We start from the raw sequence: 21,592 nt of genomic DNA, 5'->3' as shown, positions 1-21,592 counted from the left end.
TTGTTGCTTTTGTAAACTTTGTTGTAAGTGACCTTGAGCATCTTGAAAGGCACTTTGAAAAATATATTTATTCCACTTATCAAAAGTCAAATTTGTGCGTGAAATATTTATACTATTTGTATCTAAATTGAGGTCATTGAATTGCAAGTGTCAGAATATAGAAATCATCCCTAGTTTGTCATACAGTTTATATTTCGCAATGAGAATATTTTAAAATATCTGTGTGGTATATTTCCTTTAGGACACAAAAGGCTGATATATCCAAGAAAATTTATTTCAATAATAGGCCTGTGTTATCATTTAAAAAGCTTTGATGCTGCACTTCCCTTTGTTTATTGTTTGTTCCGTTTCCAAACTTTTATTTGAATGGTTTCAGGGATGATGGCGTTATTATTCTTGTGCATTGTATATTATTTTCCACTCTGATTCATGATAGAATTACTTGACCTTTTTTGTTTTATTACTATTCATTTTCCCCCATACCTCCTCTATTGTGACTGTGAGCCATTTTTTTTTCAGAGCTCCTTTGAATTCGATATAAAAATCAACCTTAGAGTCTCACTTGGGGACATTGCCAATGTGTATTTTATTTTGCATTAATTTAGTTTTTATTCCCATTGTAATAATTCATCAATTCATATACACCATAGAATAAAAATAATACACAAATGAATAATATTTTTATTTTCAGAAAATATTAATGCAGTTATATATTTCATTTATTAAAGTCAAGTAAGTGTCAAAACCTACTTTGAGTGGAGGCTTCCTGCAAAGAGCGAACGCTCCTGGTCGTTCTCTTCGCCTCGATATAATTTTTCCTTGCACCCATCTTTTTTTTCGTATTTTTGGAATAATTAGGGCTCAAGGCAAGTCGTTGACAGTAATGACTCAAATTCGGATTTGTTTTCTATATTTGTTGAATATTTTTGGAGTCCAATGAGTTGAAGTAGTTGTTGTACGAAACACTTCAACAGATTACACTGAAGTTTCAGAGCCTGGTTTGTACTTCCGGTTCACTGGGGCTTAACGTCCATGTACCCTCGCCACAGTGACAGTTGCAGTTGTTTCGTGTTCCCTTCTAACCAAACGAGCACCTCCAAAACATTCTCATCGGGTAAGTACCCAAGTAAGAATTTAATGACTAAACGTCCTACTTTAAGGTTTAAAGTCGTTTGGCTGTATGTAATAGCTTCCCAGGCTTGCCAAGCCTTTATTTATTTTTTATATATAGCTTAGCTCGCTAGCCAAGACACGCAAATGCATTTCGATTGCTTGCCAGTTCTGAGTCATAGATTTTGTTTTCAGGGGGCTCGCTCGGTTAACATTAGAATGATTACATTCAATTGTTTAAAGAGTATGTCATGCCCTGGGAAAATGTTAATATTCCATCATTTATCCATAAACACATGCCTTTTGTATTCATATCATGCCAATTCGTGTAAATACACACAAGAAAATGAGAGCAATTTGGCTCGATTGTCAAGCTAAAACGATATTTTATATAAAATGTAATGTATAGAATAATTATCATTTATTGCGCTATCATAGTTTTTCGCTCTGCCAACAGACACAAATATGAATGGAATCAGAGGATTTGTTCTATATATTTTACGAGCGATAATTTATACATGTGTCCAGTCCTGTATCCAATGCGTGATATTTTTTTTTATTATAAAAGAGTACTCACTCTGGCCATTTCGAGCTTGGCTGCTCCCCTCCTTTGCTTAGCCTTAGCCTCCTTTGCCAGTCATCGTCCTCTTTCTTGATATTGGGACATTTAGGTGGCTGGTGTATGGTGGGCACCGCATCTGCTTTGAGCAGCAATCTTGCAGCAAAACCCGATTTCACTTGTCCATAGTTCGAGAAGCTTTCAGGTGGAAAATAACAGAAAACCGTGCCGGAGGCTGGGTCTAGAAAATTAGCCCTCTTTGCACGGACGAACTTTACCCATTGTCTGCGTAGTCCAGTTTTTTTTTTTTTTTCGCGTTCGGGAACTCATGGATACTATATTCCGATAAATAGCTATTTGTACACCACATAGCACAGCAGTTTTGAACCATTTTAGTGATGTTTTGGTCAAACAAACCCGAACGCTACTCTCTCGTCGATAAAAAACAATGGCACCTGGCTCCGCCTCGACTGTCAATCACTTGTTGTGACGTCCACGCCTCATTCGGCTGTTTCCGGAACACTTTCGGAAATGTTCGTCATTTTCGATCTATTTTCGATAATTGCTCATTAATGTGATTGATTTTTTTGTTAACTTTATCAATATTTGTTATCTTGGCACATAACGGTTCTATTGATTAGGGCTGCAGCTATCGAATATTTTAGTAATCGAATAATCGACTGAAAATTCTATCGATTAATCGAGTAATCGGATAAAACAAATATATTTTTAGGTGAAGAGCAATTATAAATATACATGAGAAAACAAGACATTTCATCTAATCTTGAACCCTTTTCAGTCAATCAATGTCTTCATTTTCGATGTATATTGTTGAAAACAGCCAACAATGGCATCTCCGATGTAACTAGAATTTTTAAAAAAGACTAATTCACTGCTTTCACTCAAAAAAACTTTTAGATTTTATTTTTTTTAAAAAAAATTAAAAAAAAAAAAATATATATATATCTTACCTAAAAATGCCGTTACACTTGATAACACACATCACTTAAAAGTTAGGATTTTTCCCCCACGTGTTTCAATTGAATTTCTCTTTGTGTCAAGCCATTTTTAAGTTCTAGTTAACTTTTAAGTTAGTCTAAACTGTAAGTCCTGATAGGATTTTGAGTTTTTGCAGTGTTCAAAATAAATGTATGATACAGGCTGTATTGGAGCAAATTAGGGACCAGTGCTACTTGGTGTTTTATCCAGCAATGACTACTGAGCTAAAATTGATAGTTAGCATGATTAAGTTTTTATTTTACATTCTCATCACTCCACAATGCTGTTATGTTAAAGCCTGTATGTAAGACACGTTAGCCACGCATCGACAGTGGTCATAATTAATTGAAACCTAGCCTTCCGCAGGGCTAACGCTACGTGAGCTAGTAGCGACAGTAACGTTAATCTTATTTATTAGCGCTTAGCGCTCTTTATTAGCGCTTAGCGCTCTACTGCTTTAAGATGGCGGCTCTTTACTAACGCTGCCCAGACGCGGCCGAGTCTGTCATAGCGCATCTAGTTTAACATACATGTGATCTCTATGAGACTTAACAGACGCTACCTGTACCAACGTAGCATCGTGTGGGCTAGTATTTAGCAACGTCGGCGTCGTTTGTGGCGGCTGTTGGCTGCAGTAAGTTTTTTTTTTTTTTTTCCTTCTTCCTCTCCGCACGTGACAGCGCGTTGTACCGCATTAAAAGTAGTCCGAGCAAAACGTGATGCTTAGAGCTGTCAAAATAAACGATTACTCGAGGTGAAAAAAATTACTCGGATCAGTTTTTAAACTCGAGTTACTCGAGTTGCTCGAGTACTCGTTTCAGCTCTACTATTGATGTCTCACACCCCCTTTGTCGTTAAATACTCTTTAAGAAAGTTTTCTACTTGTCTTAAGGATGCTACAAAATACTATTGCGTGAAGGCTAACTTGCGTTTTCGAACACTTGTAATCCTACTTTAGATTAGAATGTAGGACACTGCAAGACCCTATCGTGATGTTGCTCCATAACAACAACTGTTCTTTATTATGTCTGCCATTCATTCTCACAACCACACACATACCGGCTTGCACGCATGCACTGAATATATATCAGACATGGGTAGTTTGGTATGTATATTTCACTTTACATACTTTACGGCAATCCCAAACATGAACTCAAAAGTGTAGCGACGTACGTTCTGTTGATCTTAGGTCACTTCCTGCTGGTTTCGGGTAGAGCTAAGATCTTCAGCCCGAGTCTGAACCCGATTTTGGCCCGGTGTTGTGCCGAAAAATAGCCGCCCCGCGTGAAATGTCCCCCCTGACGGGAACGCTTATTTATAACGCTTTATTGAGGTGAAAACATCAAATGTTTTCAAGGACGCATTACAGTCATGGATTTACGACTGTAAAATCAGTTTTAAATAAATAAATTAGATAAAATACTAGTACTTTATTTTAGTAACAAATCGTGGACTGTGCCACATAACCATCTTTGAACAGAAATGTATTAGTGTACAGGTTTTCACGACCATATCTCAATGACAATCACACAGGTATGACATTTATTTGTTCAAGCAGAGTAAAAAAAAAAAAACATATACTCACGGTACAAAAAATCGTTTCCATGTCCATCGATTGGTAAGAAAAACCTGTACGAGTGACGTGTTGGCGCTCATTAATAAAATAAATAAACAAATAAATCTAATAAACGCTCAATAAAGCGTTATAAATAAGCGTTCCCGTCAGGGGGGACATTTCGCGCGGGGCGGCTATTTTTCGGCACAACACCGGGTCGGGCCCAAAATGTCAATTACTACGTTCGGATGGAGTTGGGCCGGGCTTCTCTCTCGCTAACTTTTTTAAAATAAATATACTTTTATATATTATGCATACTAAAATGATGTAAGGATGATAAACTAAGGAATACTTGACTTGTTATAAAATAAATAATTTGGATAAAACGGAGAAGGCGCTGTATGGTAATTCATATACTTCATAATGATATTGACGGGACAGATTCCCCAGACACTGCGCCACGCCTTCAAGTAGGGGGCCGTCCCACACTCCGCTTCATTCGGTCTTAGTTCTTCTCAAACACCTGCAGCGCCCCAACGCCGGATTTCGGTTGAAAAAGTAAGAAAGCTGTACCGCGTACAAACAGGAAGGATTGTCTCAGGAGTCATTTATTCGAGAATTCAAGGTAATTGTTATATTTTCCTACCATACAAGCATTTTGAAACGTTGTGAATAAATCTTTGGGCGAAATTAGCAGCTGCAGCATTGGCGTTATACTTCGCAATATTCCCGTAAAAATAAATGCTAACGGCCCGTTTTTTGTGTGCTTTTAACCAAGAATTGAGACTGTTTTACGTCCATATCTATAAAGAATTCAAGGATTTAAGCATTTATTCACACGAATTTCAACGTAAAAAGCTCTTTGTGGCGACAAGGCGGCGCCACAGTGACTTCAAGACTAGTAGCACATTCGACATATTTATGTAAGATTTAAAAAAAAATCTGCTGAAAAGGGCACACGAAGACGATATATGTAGCACTTATTTGTGATTCACATTTTAAAAATGCTGTACAAACGTTTGCTGTTCTAGTTTTCTCTTTTTTTCGGGACTTTGAACACATCATTTACGTGTTGTATGTTTTTATTGGGGAAGTAGAGTTGACAGATGCATGTTAACCAAAGCCTGTAAGGCAGTCTTGCACCGCTAAAATTCACATGGAAAAACTAAACAGAAGGAGATGTAGCACGAGAGCGGGAAGGAGATAAACGGGCATTCGAGGATTTGATCAGAAGGAGCGTCAATCAATTTAGTTGGTGCTACAAGTAAATTTGAGACAACTAAATCGCTTCCATTGACTCTTAAGACCTTCCTACAACTTTTGACGAGTAAGGAAACCCATTGTTTTGTGAGTCTAAATTAATGCTGCATTATAAATTGGCCTGTTAAATAGCCATGAGCGTTGTTCGCCCGACGAGAGGCAAAGCTGACGTGCGCGGGAAAGAGGGTTTCTACCAAGTTTCTGAGTGATTCCAAAACCCTGAAAATGTGAGTTGTTGGACATTAGAAAAGACTCGAGTTTCATTTCTGTATTAGTGTGCTCGGGATTTGTTCAACTGTTAAAATGAAAAACGAGATATTTCAAAATAAAAAAATACTTATTATGGAGTCCTTTATTAAACAGTGACACCTTTTCTGTGCAACCCTGCTGTAAAATTTAAATGTACTCCAAAAATTTTTACCTGCACATATAGAGGAAACAAACCACAACCACTGATGTCTTTTGGAGAGATCTTGACGAATGGCACCGTTAATTTCTCGAACCAGAGGTGACTATTTAACAGTGCTTGCAGTGGCATAAATACAAATTGAGCAGCAAATGTGCCGCATACGGGGGTGAGTCGATAGGGGGTACTGTCACAAGGAATCACTTCTGGTTCCAGTCAAACCTTTTTTTTTTTTTTTTAACTTGCACCTTTAAATTTTTCATTATGAAAGTCAATTGATTATTAACAGAGAATTTGATTATCAATTTTGACTTGCAAAGCCCCATATAATAAAGTTGAGGAATTTTCCCATCAGTTAACTTGAAACTAACAGCAAAAGCTCTACTTAAGCAAATCACGTAAATATTTTTTTTCTTCCCACCCAGTGTCCCGCAGATGATACTGAAGAAGACCTTCACCCTGAAAAACGCGATCCACTCCACTTTAAACAGGAGGAGGAGTCGATAATGTTGTACATCAAACAGGAGGCAGAGCCAGACACTCCCTACATTAAAGAACAGGAAGATGAAATGAAGTTTCCTATGACCGTTGGTGTGAAAAGTGAGGCAGATGAAGGTCCAAGCAAAGAGAGCGGTGCAGCGGTTCAGCACCTGACAACAAAAGGAGAGGGACAATCGCAACCAGACGGCCTATTAGCTCCCCTCTCGGACAGTGACGACGTAACATCACACTCCTCTGACTTAAACACTGATGAGCAGGATGATGACTTTGAACAAAATGCTTCGAAATCCTTAAAGAGGTCATCATTGAAAACAGACTCAAAAGAATGTGCGGGTGGGAAACCATTTGGCTGCACGCTTTGCAACAAAAGATTTTCTCAGAAGTCTCATTTAATAACACATGAGCGTACACACACTGGAGAAAAGCCTTTTGTCTGCACATGTTGTGGTAAAAGATTCGCCCAAAAGGGAATTTTGAACCATCACACAAGCACACACAGTGGAGAGAAGCCTTTTTGCTGCTCACTTTGTGGCAAAAGATTCACCCAGAAGGCACATTTAAACAATCACACAAGAAGCCACACTGGAGAGAAGCCTTTTGTCTGCACACTTTGTAACAAAAGATTTTCTCAGAAGTCTCATTTAATAACACATAAGCGTACACACACTGGAGAAAAGCCTTTTGTTTGCAGATGTTGTGGTCAAAGATTTGCCGAGAAGGGAAATTTGAACAAACACACAAGCACACACAGTGGGGAGAAGCCTTTTGGCTGCTCACTTTGTGGTAAAACATTTACTCGGAAGGGAGATTTAGTATCGCACACAAGAAGCCACACTGGGGAAAAACCTTTTCTCTGCACACTTTGCGACAAAAGATTTTCTCAGAAGTCTAATTTCATAATACATAAGCGTACACACACTGGAGAAAAGCCTTTTGCCTGCTCAGTTTGTCATAAAAGATTCTGTCAGAAGGGATCTTTAAACAGACACAAAAGAACACACTTGTGACTGCCCTGGCTGTTTAATTGTTGTTTTTATTTGAGACATCTCCAGTCAGCTGATCCTCGCCTCCACCATCTGGTTGCCTCCCCTCCCACTATGACGTAAGCTGATCGAGACCGGACCGGTGAACGACGTTGTCGCCGCTGATTGGCCACGAAGGAAGGGCGCCAAGTTCAAAAAGCAGCCGCTGTCAATGAACAGGGAGGTTTCACTTGACAGCTTCGTGCCGCTATCTCTTCGCCAGCTGTTTTTGCTCGCCACATATCCACATTTGCCTTCAATCCTGCATTTGTTACACTACTGCTTTTCAATGAGGTCTTTTGTGTTTTGCCATAATTTGGTCGTTTTTGTTCACCACTGTACATAAGAGCACCGAAGCAGTAGGGTAAGCTGCCATTTATGTTTAACCAGTTTTCTCCTGTTTTGTTTTTTTGTAGAAAGACACGGCAATGGCTGCCTTTTTGTTGTTCCTTTCTTGTGATCAGGGTTTAGTCAGCAGGTGGGGTTTAATGCTGCATTCCAGAAAAGTGGGAAGTCGGATTTTTCCGACCTCCGACGAGGAAAATATCATTGGAACGCAACTCGAACTGGGAAGTCCGAGTCGCGAAGTCGGAGAAAAAATATCTACCCTGACTTTCAAGTTGTTTCAATCTGACGTCACTGGACAAAATGGCGATGCCCGTGGAAACACAACAGACCGTGAACGGTAAAACATAATTTACACGTTTATAAAAATATAATATTGCGATTGCAAGATAAAAAGAACTCTTCTCTGACTTAAAGTGCAGTGTGTGTTATTGTGTGTCTGTCAATGAACACGTATTTTATGCCGGGGCTAGACACTCCGCGGTAGGATGGCTACTGGTAGTCAGACAACTTTTATCAGTTAAATAAAGAGATGACCCACACACATTGATGACACAATAATGAAGTTAAATAATAAAATGTTCTCACAGTGAGTTAGCTTAATGAATTTTCAAATTTTTAAATTGACTTTCAGCGAGGATGTAACTAAAGAGGGCAGTTTACAGTGTGTGCTATTTACATCAGCCGCCGTTTTTCCTCCACTATTTGATTGCTTGCGAGAAGGCAGGTTTGCTGTAGGTCAAGATGCCTTTTGATAAACATAATAAAAAAACTTTTCGCGATCAGCCATCTTTGTGGTTTACATTCGCTTGGAACGCTTTGAGGTCTGAACTGGTATGATCCGAGTGGGATAAATCCGACTTCCCACTTCTCTGGAATGCAGCATCAGAGTAGATTTGTTTTGTTTGTTGTTTTAGCCTGGGCTTACCCTGAAGGCAAGCTTCCTCCTAATTTTGTATACGTTGTATTTTGGCTTATGTAAATAAATTGATTTGTGTCCACTTGTAAAATTGTGGCGTTTTATGTTTGTTTATTGTTTTTTTGTCATTATCATCGGTATTATTGATAGTTACAAGATAGCATTGTGATAAGATTAATTAACCCGAAGAAAAGACCAGGGTTGATGGGAGAAGCCTGGGCTTATTAAATCCCGATGTTACTAAATCCCAAATGTTGCACCTTAGCGAGCCTTCGATTTGGGATGTAACAACAGACTGGAGGGAAAACTTAGTGGATTTTTTTTTTGTATCCCAGCCAATTGCTTTAGGTTGTTTTAATTACCTGACATGTTTCGGCGAACACTTCCACCTTCATCAGAGAGTCACTGGTGTTGGTGTGATGCGTCTTTATCAGCTGATGGATGAAGGCAAACTGACAGGCGAGTCATGCCCTCTGCTGACCATTCACTCTTCCAGGATGCTGGTCCAGGTAGTAGAGAGCATGTACGCCCCCTTGTCCCAGTTGATGGTCCTCGGGCCCTGCTTGCGGATCTCGATGGCCTCAGAAAAATGCACAAATTGGCCGCATCATTGCACACGCCGCAGGACCCAAAATGAGGGCAAAAAGTAGCGTCTTGTAGTCCGGAAATTACGGTATATAAGTCTTGTGCATTGTATTATTTTTCCACTCGGATATAATAGAATTACATAACCTTATTTTATTTATTAATTTTTTAATTTATTTATTTTTTAAACTACTATTAATCCCCCCCCATACTTCATCTATGTGAACCATTTTTTGGACCTCTATTCGGTATAAAAAGCTATTTTTGAGTGTCTATAAGGGATATAGTCAATGTGTAATTTGATGGCATTTTGAATTTAGTTTTTATAACCATTGTATTAATTCATCAGTAGCATAGAATGAAAAAAATATTTACAAATGTATTTTTTCCCTGAAAATATTGGAGCAGTTATATATTTCATTTACGTCAAGACACACAACCTGGTTTGAGTGGAGACTTCTTACCAACAGCAAACTCTCCTGGCCGTTCTTTGCGCCTCGATGTCCCCCCCCCCCCCCCCCCCCCCCCGTAGTTTTTGGAATAATATGTAACAACCTGTACACCCAAGGGCGTAGGTTTGGTCTCAACATTGGTCGGGACGATATAACAGCATAACATGCATGTACACTTTTTGCTGGGGACGGGACATTTGTAACACCAAACATATTTGGTGAATAGGGGTCAGGGCTACATTTGTCACAAATATAAGCCTAATTAATTGATAGTCAAATAATCAATGCAAAATGCATCTGTATTGTACTAACTTTCATATGTATTGGTTCAGGTGATAAACTTTCATTCAAACCTTTGTTTTCAAAAACTACTAAAGAAACATTTTGAAAACTTCCAGAATAAATGTCTGGATTTAATTAGCAAATTTATATTTCAATATTTGAACACCTATTAGTCCGGGAATAACAAAAATAAACAAAAAAATCAGCCTTTTTTCAGGTAAGACACTACCACCTTTGTCCGCAAGCACAGGCAAACTCAACAAAAAATGAAAGCTTTAAAACTACCTAAAATAAAAATGAAAATTGGGGAGAAAGGGATAAACCTCGGTTCACTACATTCCTCACAGCAGCTTCCTGCTCAAGTTTTGCAAGTTAGGAAATTCACACAGTTAAGCTAACGCTGATACAGGTCAGACACTCAGTTGCAAAACTAGTGGTGTGTTCCCCACCTCCACAACATTAACGTCTTTTTCGAAAAAATACAGTGGCTGCAGCTGCTGCTGGCTGAAAAAAAAAACAACTTCTAATATCCCTCCTCTTCAATGGCGATGGAGGAGGCGGCATGTTGTTTCTGTCTGTATCTGGAGGAGGGGGCAGGGGGTCAAGTTATCAGCCAATCAAACGTACGATTGAGGGGGGTAAAATGGACCTGCACATTCAGCAAGTGAAAAGGGATAAAATGTCTGAAATTAATGAAAATAATTCACCTAATAATGGCAGGATCTATTCAATCCTTACAACATAAGGGAGGACAATCTAAATTACCCATATAACTAAACTCATTACATAATGCAAATAAGGTTACTTAAAAGTTGGTGGGGACAATTTGAGCATCCTGAAAAGTTGATAGTGTTATGTCCCTACCGTCCCTATGCAAAACTACGCCCTTGTGTACACCTGTGACCACCAGAGCTGGCTGTGTCGTTGTGACACCACAACGTCTCAAGGATTTTGTGACTTATTAATAACTGTTTTCACTGAGAAGGAGAATGTTATGAAAAAAAAAACCATTGTTCTGTTTACACGAAAATGTTTGTGTCCATGCTAAAATGGTCAAACATGGTGAATTTTGTTATATATGTTCATACTAAAAGGAAGCCATTGTTTACTTAATATTGGTTGTAAGTCATGTTATAGAACTTTCCAAAGTCAGACTAACCTGATAATATTTTTGAAAAAATATTTTTATGTTATTTATTTTTCAGATTTGGAAGAATTGTGAAAAAGGACAATGCTCTCAGAAAAGAGAAAGGATGTAACAATAGGAACTAATTTTGATCTGTGTAGAGTTTCCGGAGGGATGTATATAAGTGACGGACGTTGAGTTACGGTTGTTATGGTCCGAGTTGCCGGTGGAAAGAAAAAAAGCTGACTCAAGTGAGTTCAGGAAATAAATTCTGTGCTTTATGAATAGAGAAAATACGGAATTTAATAATTATGGCCCATGGCTCGCAAGTAAAGCTAAAACAAGTAAGCGTGGGAAGCTTCCGTGCTTTAAAATGAAGTGAGTTCATTGTTATGTTCCTTGATAGAGGAAGTGCAGCGGAAGCAGTAATGTAAATTGGATAAAGACCGAACTTTCAAAGTACATATTTACGGACAATGTGCTGTGCCTTCAAAATCGAGTCCCTGATAGTTATGACTCAAATTTGGATTTGTTGACTATATTTATTGAATATTTTTGGAGTCGAGAGATTTCAAGTAATTTTAGTCCCAAACGCTTCAATGTATGACACTGAAGTTTGATTGCCTGAACATTTCTACTTCCGGTTCACTTGACGTTGCAACATCATCCCGGGTTTGCAGTTCTTTCGTACTCCCTTGACTTAACCAAACGAGCTCCTTCAAAGCAGTCTCATCGGGAAAGTACCCAAGTAAGAATTTAATGGACTGAAAAGTCCTGTCTTTAGTCTTAGTGGAAGTCTTTGGCTTTATATATTAGTTTCCCGTGCTTGCAAAACTTTTTTTTAGCTTAGCTCGCTAGCCAAGACACATTAACGCATTTTAAATGCTTTGTCTTAACGCCACTTCTGATATGTAGATTTTGGTTTCAGAGGGCACGCTCGGTTAACATTAGAGTGATTACATTTAATTTTACAAGACGCTTCTCGACTTGTCTTAAAGATGCTACAGAATTCTACTGGGTGAAGGTGACTGTGGCGTTTTCGAACGCTTGTAATGTACTTTAGATTAGAACATAGGACACTACGAGATTTTCTTGGCGTTGCTGCACAACAACAAATACAGTTCTTTAATATGCCTGCCATTCATTCTCACAATGGCGTACCGCAAGCAATATGTCACTTCTGCTCATCAATATTCATGACGTTAGCTGCTGTTGCTAAGGGGGGACACGCCACCCTTTGTCCCTAATAGGAAATGAAGGAGATCTTTAAGGAGCTAAACCTATCAATTCTTTTCGAAAACGATGTCCCTGGTGCCAAATTCACTGGCAAAGATGTGGTAGAACAAAAAAATGTTCATTTAAAGAGTATGAAAACGCAAAGGGGGTGTGAGACATCAATAGAACCATTATGTGCCAAGATAACAAATATTGATAAAGTTAACAAAAAAATCAATCACATTAATGAGCAATTATCGAAAATAGATCGAAAATGACGAACATTTCCGAAAGTGTTCCGGAAACAGACGAATGGGGCGGCGACGTCACTACAAGTGAATGAAAGTCGAGGCGGAGCCAGGTGCCATTGTTTTTTATCGAGGAAAGAGTAGCGTTCGGGTTTGTTTGACCAAAACATCACTAAAATGGTTCAAAACTGCTGTGCTATGTGGTGTACAAATAGCTATTTATCGAAATATAGTATCCATGAGTTCCCAAGCGCGAAAAAAAAGCTGGACTACGCAGACAATGGGTAAAGTTCGTCCGTGCAAAGAGGGCTAATTTTCCAGACCCAGCCTCCGGCACGGTTTTGGGTAGTGCGCGTTTTCCACCTGAAAGCTTCTCGAACTATGGACAAGTGAAATCGGGTTTTGCTAAAAGATTGCTGCTCAAAGCAGATGCGGTGCCCACCATACACGCGCAGCCACCTAAATTCCCCAAGACACGAAGAAAGAGGACAAAGACTGCCACTGATGAGACCACCTCACCATCCCAGGCAAAGCAAAGGAGGGTAGTTGCTAAGCTGGAAATGGCCAGTGTGAGTACTCTTCTATAATAAAAAAAATATATCACGCATTGGATACAGGACTGGACACATGTATAATTATCTCTCGTAAAATATATAGAGCAAATCCTCTAATCCCATTCATATTTGTGTCTGTTGGCAGAGCGAAAAGCTATGATAGCGCAATAAATGATAATTATTCCATACATTATTTTGCGGTCACGGTGTATCAGCTTCACAAAAAGAAATGCAAAACAAACCATTCGGTGTTTCCCACACGATCTGCTGCCGATGTTTCATCAGTGTCATTGCTCTCCTCAATGACCGTTTCATTACGCTGCATTGGCGTTCGTTTGGGCTCAAATTGGTAACCTAAAACACCAATTAAAGCTTTGTAACTCTCCTCGTCACCATTAGATGAACATTCGTTACGTCCTTCTACGTCGGATTCGTCGCTGCAACTAGAAACGAAATTGTCTGCCATCATCGCCGCAATTCAGTATTAAAGCACTGAACCTTTTTCTTGTTGAAGAAACACCCCTCACTGTCAATTCTGAATCCTCTTTTATTGACAACGAGGGGTGTTTCTTCATGAGGGAACCTGGAATATGTGCAGAGCAGGACGAACACAATGCAACAGCATAAACAGCTCAAAACACCCCTAATTCTCCCCTCACTAGAAGGAATTATATTGATGCGGACAGGCGCTGCCCCCCTAGTGGCCGGTCACACTCTCTTCACTTGTAATGACGTCACACACACAATCCGCCAGATCTCGGGCGCCGGTCGTTTTAGCTTGACAATCGATCCAAATTTCTCTCATTTTCTAATGATAAATGATGGAATATTAACACTTCGCCAGGGGTTGACATACCCTTTAAAAAGATGGCTTGAGTGTCGAAGGCTGAAAAAGAGAAAAAAAACGAGCCGACCTAAGCATAGCCTTAGCTTTTTTATCGTTGCGACTGACAATGACATTCACCTGTTTCAACAAGCTATCCTTTACCACCAGCCCTGTCTTTCTTATATATTATATCCTCTGGTTGTCTTACGTCTCTGACCGTTCTTGGGGGTAATTTAGTTAGTTTTGTGTAGCGATGGTAAATGCTACTCAGTGACAGCCAACCAACACTTTTAAATTTTTTCATTGATAACAAATCTTAATTCTATAATTTATTTACACTTCCCCCTTACTAAAGTTGTTTTTTTTTTACAACAGAAAAGGTAACTGGCAGTCAGATACCATTTTAATTCTGATTTTTAAAGAATTTATTTGCAAATCATGGTGGAAAATAAGTATTTGGTCAATACCAAAAGTTTATCTCAATACTTTGTTATGTACCCTTTGTTGGCAATAACGGAGGCCAAACCTTTTCTGTAACTCTTCACAAGCTTTTCACACACTGTTGCTGGTATTTTGGCCCATTCCTCCATGCAGATCTCCTCTAGAGCATTGATGTTTTGGGGCTGTCGTTGGGCAACACAGACTTTCAACTCCCTCCACAGATTTTCGATGGGGTTGAGATTTGGAGACTGGCTAGGCCACTCCAGGACCTTGAAATACTTCTTACGAAGCCACTCCTTTGTTGCCCTGGCTGTGTGTTTGGGATCATTGTCATGCTGAAAGACCCAGCCACGTCTCATCTTCAATGCCCTTGCTGATGGAAGGAGATTTTCATTCAAAATCTCTCGATACACGGCCCCATTCATACTTTTCTTTACAGAGATCAGTCGTCCTGGTCCCTTTGCAGAAAAACAGCCCCAAAGCATGATGTTTCCACCCCCATGCTTCACAGTGGGTATGGTGTTCTTCGGGTGCAATTCAGTATTCTTTCTCCTCCAAACACGAGAACCTGTGTTTCTACCAAAAAGTTCTATTTTGGATTCATCTGACCATAACGCATTCTCCCAGTCGTCTTCTGGATCATCCAAACGCTCTCTAGCGAACCGCAGACGGGCCTGGACATGTACTGGCTTCAGCAGGAGGACACGTCTGGCAGTGCAGGATTTGAGTCCCTGGCGGCGCATTGTGTGACTGATAGTAGCCTTTGTTACTGTGGTCGCAGCTCTCTGTAGGTCATTAACTAGGTCCCACCGTGTGGTTCTGGGATTTTTGCTCACCGTTCTTGTTATCATTTTGATGCCACGGGGTGAGATCTTGCATGGAGCCCCAGATCGAGGGAGATTATCAGTGGTCTTGTATGTCTTAAATTTTCTAATAATAGCTCCCATAGTTGATTTCTTTACACCAAGCGTTTTACCTATTGCAGATTCAGTCTTCCCAGCCTGGTGCAGGTCTACAATTTTGTCTGTGGTGTCCTTCGACAGCTCTTTGGTCTTGACCATAGTGGAGTTTTGAGTGTGACTGACTGAGGTTGTGGACAGGTGTCTTTTATACCGATAATGAGTTAAAACAGGTGCCATTAATACAGGTAACGAGTGGAGCATTGTTAGACCTCGTTAGAAGAAGTTAAAAGAAGCTAGACCTCTTTGACAGCCAGAAATCTTGCTTTTTTTGTAGGTGACCAAATACTTACTTTCCACTCTAATTTGGAAATAAATTCTTTAAAAATCAAACAATGTGATTTTCTGTTTTTTTTTTTCCACATTCTGTCTCTCATGGTTGATTTGAGGTTTACCCATGTTGACAATTACAGGCCTCTCTAATCTTTTCAAGTAAGATAACTTGCACAATTGGTGGTTGACTAAATACTTTTTTGCCCCACTGTATATCACTTTACATGACACTAACAAAATAAAGTCAAAGTATAACGACGTACGTCCTGTTGATTTCAGGTCACTTCTTGTTGGTTTCGGGGCCTTTTCTGGTCACTTCTTTGTCAGTTCATTGGCTGCCACTGACGGAGCTAGACGTCAATTCCATTTTAAGAATGACCGAATGTGAGTGCCGACACAAAAGTGAACCAAGTGCAGAAATACACAAATCTCCAGTTTTATGACGCCAATGTCGAATTAAAAGTGTCTGAATCTGTATGCGTAGTAGGGCCAGAACGTCAGGTCATTCGCGACACACGCTCATGATAAACATTACCTCACGATATCGAGATACAGCGATTATCAATACATTGGTCCGAAAATCGATCAATAATATTCTATGTTCAGGGGTGCACATAAGTGGTCCGCATGTGTGCATGCGTACTGGACGTAGACAAACGCGCTGGCCCGCAACGGCTTCCATACGCTTTTGCGTACCGATGGCTGATCACTGTATTTGCGGCGGACACGAGAAAATAACTTCTCAAAATGTCGAAGAGGCAGGCCCCACTGAGTAACTATTTCAGTGTTCCCCCACCCCCGTCAAAAGACAGACAGATAGACGACTAGACGTCACCGGAGCTACCGAAAAAAGGGCACTTGCTGAAAAGTGGCTGCAGGAGGTACCATGGCTAGAAGTAAATGATGCTCGCACAGAAATGCGGCACAAAATGTGCCGTGACAATCCCAATGTCGCTGATAAGAGCAGCGCATTTTATGTAGGGTCAAAGAATTTCAGCCATCCAAACTTTGAAAAGCACGAAAAAAACAGTTTGCTTATTTGCCACATGCTCTATCGATGTCAGACAGGACCCCACTCGCCCTATGGACAAGTGGCGGAATAAAGCTAATGAAAACAGCGCCATGCATTGACAAACGTGTTTTTGCTCACATTTTACAAAGCTAAAAATGCACGTTCAATGAGGTCTTATGAGGAGGACATCCCACTTTTACAAAGGCTTGGAGTTAATGTGGGAGCCGCATAATGCCCTTTATTTTGAATTGGTGCTTTCATGTTTATTTCTTTACATTTCACTTCAAAGTAATGGCAATTTTGTTGAGCCAGTTGATGTTAATCAAGCATTAAGTGTTATATAATTAATTAAAGTTAATTGGCTCTAAGTAAAGCTTGTCATGATTTTATTGCATCAGGCGGGTCGGCTCTCAAGCTTAATGAGGACCAAGTCACATCTCCAGGTCCTCCTCTGAGAACCTGGGCAAAAAAAATATGTGCACCCCTGTCTATGTTACAACTGTTAAAATGAAAAATGAGATATTTCAAAATATAATGAGAAATACTGTTTATTGAGTCCTTTATTACCCAGTGACACTTCGGGCACGGGCCGACAGCGTGCGCCGTCACGAGGAATCACGCCCTGTCCCAATCAAACTTACTCCCACTCCCATTCTTTTTTACTCACACCTTTAAATTGTTCATTATGAAAGTCAATGGATTATTGCCAGAGAATTTGATTATCAATTTTTGCCATCCAAAGCCCCATATAATAAAGTTGAGGAATTTTCCCATCAATTACCATAATTTTTGGACTATAGGGCGCACCTGACTATAAGCCGCACCCACCAAATGTGACACAAAAACAGCATTTGTTCACAGATAAGCCGCACTGGACTATAAGCAACAGCACTCCTCACTGTATTATGGAATATTTACACCAAAAGATAGTAATCGGTAATACTTTATTTGACAGCGACACTGTAAGACTGTCATAAGACCAAATGAACCACCATGAAGCTTTGAACCAATGGGCTGAAAAGCTTCATTGCTTTGAGAAGATTCATTTGCCCATCACTGCTCCACCTGCTGTCAACACTGTTGTCGTCCAACATGCCTCCTAGCATGCATTGCAGATCTACAGATGTAAATAACAATCAAAATTCATGTTCTCTGCAAATTATTTCTTCAGTTACTGTTTCAGTTTCATTTATTGCTAGAGATGGTGTTTGACAACTCTTTATTTGAAAGTGGCCCCATAAAACTGTCATTAGACAATCATAATTATGACATGACACTGTTTAATGAATGCTTATACCGGATGGCATTTAGTGTTATCCGGCAAATTATCTCACTTTTGAATGGATGTAAAAGATCCAAGCTGAACATAAATGGAGATAGTGACATAGTTTGCCGGATGACACTTTATGACATAAGCATCATCGTCATAAGCATTCAGTAATGCCCATGATAGTGTCATATCATAATTATGATTGTCATATTGTCATATAATTATTGACTGTTATAAGACCAAATGAACCACTATTGCTTCAAGAAGCTTCATTTGGACATCACTGCTTCCTTGGAGAGACAGTCAACCTCTGCTGCCACCTGCCGTCAACACTGTTGTTGTCCAACATGCCTCCTAGCATGCATTGCAGCACTACAGATGTAAATAACAATCAAAATTCATGTTATATGCCAATTATTTCTTCAGTTGCTGTTCCAGTTGTTTCATTAATTGCTAGTTATGGTATTTGGTAACATTTTATTTGACAGTCGTGCCATAAGACTATTATAATTATGACATGACACTGCCATGAGCATTAATGAATCCTTATGACAGATGTCATTTTGTGTCATCGGCAAATTATCTCACTTTTGAATAGATTTAAAAGATCCGAGCTGGACATTAATGGAGTTAGTGACATAGTTTGCCGGATGACAATGACATCTGTCATAAGCATTCATTAATGCCCTTGATAGCGTTATAATTATGACGGTCTTATGACGCCGTTCTCAAATAAAGTGTTACCTATTAACCCAAATAAATCAACAAATAAGCCGCGCTGGACGATAAGCCGCAGGATACTGAGGGAGGGAAAAAAGTAGCGGCTTATAGTCCGGAATTCACGGTAACATGAAAATAACAGCAAAAGCTTGACTTTAGCAAATCACGTGATTTTTTTTCTTTCCACCCAGTGCCCCGCAGACGTTACTGAAGATCTTCACCCTGAGAAGTACAATCCCCTCCACTTTAAACAGGAGGAGGAGTTGAAGATGTTCTACATCAAACAGGAAGTGGAGCCAGACACCCCCTACATTAAAGAAGAAGAACAGGAAGACGAAATCCCCAAGTTTCCAGTGACCGTCAGTGTGAAGAGTGAAGAAAATGAAGGTCCAAGCGAAGAGGGCGGAGCAGCGAAACCTTCGTGCGACAGCCGCTTTCAACACCCGGCAACAAAAGAAGAGGGACGATCGCAACCCGAAGGCCTCTTAGCTCCGCTTTCGGACAACGAAGACGCTACGTCACACTCTTCTGACTTTAACACTGATGAGGAGGAGGAAGACTTTGACCAAAATGCTTCAAAATCCTTAAACAGGCCATCATTTAAGAGAGACTCAAAAGAATGTGCGGATTGGAATTTGTTTGCCTGCACACTTTGCGACAAAGAATTTCCTCGGAAGGGTCATTTAGAAAACCATAAGCGTACACACACTGGAGAAAAGCCTTTTGTCTGCACATATTGTGGTAAAAGATTCAACGAAAAGGGAAATTTAAACAAACATGCAAGAACACATTCTGGAGAGAAGCCTTTTGCCTGCACTCTTTGCAACAAAGGATTTTCTCAGAAGCATCTGTTAGCAAACCACGCGCGTACACACACTGGAGAAAAGCCTTTCACCTGCTCACTTTGCGATAAAAGATTTTCTCAGAAGAACAATTTAAACAGACACGCAAGAATACATAGTGGAGAAAAGCCTTTTGTCTGCACATGTTGTGGTGAAAGATTCTGTCAGAAGAGATCTTTAAACAGACACGTAAGAACACACACTGGAGAGAAACCTTTCTCACTTTGTGGTAAAAGATCCAGTCAGAATGGAAATTCAGTAAAACGCAAGAAGCCACAATGAGGAATAACTTGAATTGCAGTGTTTGACAAGAGATTCAAATTCCTGTCACACACAGTGGAAAAAAAAAACATTTTAATTTTCTTATTCAGTTTCCCTTGAGCCTCTTTTGAAAATGTTGTTGAAATGATTTTGCAGGCCCTGGTCATTTTCACAACTATCCAATATTCTTGATTTTATTTTTTTAATCGAATGAATTAGGTTTAGTTTAGGTTACTTGATATCAAACTTGATCTTCTGTTTTATGACTTTTCTGCTATTTTGATTAACTCAGATTTGGCTTTTGTCTCATCTGTTAATTTTGTAAACTCAAAGTGACCTTGAGTGTCTTGAAAGGTGCTTTGAAATAGAATTTATTACACTGGTCAACAGTCAAATTTGCGCATTAAATATTTATATATTTGTAGCTTAACTGAGGTTTTTGAATGCATTGTAAGTGTCAGAGTATGGAAATGGGCTGTAGTTCATACAGTTTAAATGTTCTCAATAATAATATTTTAGAAATATCTGTATGGTATTTTTCCTTTAGGACACAAAAGGCTGAAATAGCCAAGAACAATTTATTTCAATAATAGGCCCGTGTTATTTTTTGAAAAACTTTGATGCTGTGCTTCCCTTTGTTTATTGCTCGTTCAGGTTCTAAACTTTTTATTTTGAATGGTTTCGGGGAAGATGTCTTTATTAGTCTTGTGCATTGTATTATTTTCCACTTTGATTCATTATACAATGACTTGAATTTTTTTTAATTACTATTCATTTTCCCCCATTATTCCTCGATTGTGAAGCACTTTTAGAGCTCATCTCTAATCGATCTAAAAAAATCAACTTTAGAATGTCACTTGGGGACATAGCCAATGTGTAGTGTTTGTATTTTTAATTTATTTAGTTTTTATTACCATTGTATTAATTTAACAATTCATTTATAGCAGAAAATTGAAAAAATAAAAAAAATGCATGAAGCACTTCTATTTTTCATTTATTAAAGTCAAGTGACACAAGCTGCTTTAGTAGAGGCTTTTTGCCAAAAGCGACCTCTCCTGGCCGTTCTTTGCACCTCGATGTTGTTTTTCCTTGCATTTTTCTTTTTTTCATATGTTTGGAATAATTAGTGCTCATGGCTAGCGACTTAGCGAGTCAAGCTAAACCAAGTGAGCCTTAGAAATCGAATGCTTTAAAATGAAGCGAGTTCATTGTTATGGTCATTGATGGAAGAAGTTCAGCAGAAGCAGTAGGCTACAGTAAAAGTTGGATAAAGACCGAACTTTCAAAGATTGACAAAGTTCTCAACCTTCAAAACTGAGTCATTGATAGTTATGACTCAAACTGCGGTTTGTTTACTATATTTATTGAATAGTTTGGAGTCGAGTGATGTGAAGTAGTTTTAGTGATACACGGAGTTTAAGAGGGGGCCAGGCCCCCCTTGTGGCAGAAAAGTGTCATTGCATTTCCTATATATTGACTTTCATATATATATAAGTTGTAAAGCAATAAAACAACAAAAATGAATGAAATGAACAAAAAAAGATATTTTAATAATGGGTCAAAATTATTTTCTGAACAGAACGTGATGCGCACCTTAGACGGTCATTTGCTTTGCATATTATTTTCAAAAGAAAAAAAAATAGGGCAGGGCAATTTTATTTTTCAACTAATTTTTTTTCTTTGAATTTTTTTTTGAAACAACTTTTTGGGGGATTGAATGATTTGGACATAAATGTCACACAAAAAGGATTGCTAAAATCTGAATTTTTTTAAAATGAGAAATTAAGTGTTCAAACGCAGATATTTGAGTCTCAAATATTTTTTCACAGTCAAAAACTTTTTTTCTATGA

General features: G+C 39.1%; 2 protein-coding genes across 2 annotated transcripts; both read left to right on the top strand.

Moving 5' to 3' along the window:
- Positions 1-739: 739 nt before the first annotated feature.
- LOC130922600 (gastrula zinc finger protein XlCGF7.1-like) lies at positions 740-8,761 on the top strand. Its single transcript, XM_057847454.1, has 2 exons — positions 740-1,114; positions 6,315-8,761. The coding sequence occupies exon 2, from the start codon at positions 6,396-6,398 to the stop codon at positions 7,395-7,397; it is 1,002 nt and encodes a 333-aa protein (XP_057703437.1). The 5' UTR covers positions 740-1,114; positions 6,315-6,395; the 3' UTR covers positions 7,398-8,761.
- A 2,559-nt stretch (positions 8,762-11,320) lies between these two features.
- LOC130922606 (zinc finger protein 436-like) lies at positions 11,321-21,301 on the top strand. The gene is made up of 3 exons (XM_057847468.1): positions 11,321-11,372; positions 13,014-13,153; positions 18,831-21,301. Exons 2-3 carry the CDS (start codon positions 13,145-13,147, stop codon positions 19,761-19,763), a joined length of 942 nt encoding a protein of 313 aa, XP_057703451.1. The 5' UTR covers positions 11,321-11,372; positions 13,014-13,144; the 3' UTR covers positions 19,764-21,301.
- Positions 21,302-21,592: the final 291 nt, after the last annotated feature.

Source organism: Corythoichthys intestinalis, chromosome 1 (genome assembly GCF_030265065.1).
Source record: "Corythoichthys intestinalis isolate RoL2023-P3 chromosome 1, ASM3026506v1, whole genome shotgun sequence".
Classification (NCBI taxonomy): Eukaryota; Metazoa; Chordata; class Actinopteri; order Syngnathiformes; family Syngnathidae; genus Corythoichthys; species Corythoichthys intestinalis.
This window is presented reverse-complemented; position numbering and strand designations above follow the sequence as displayed.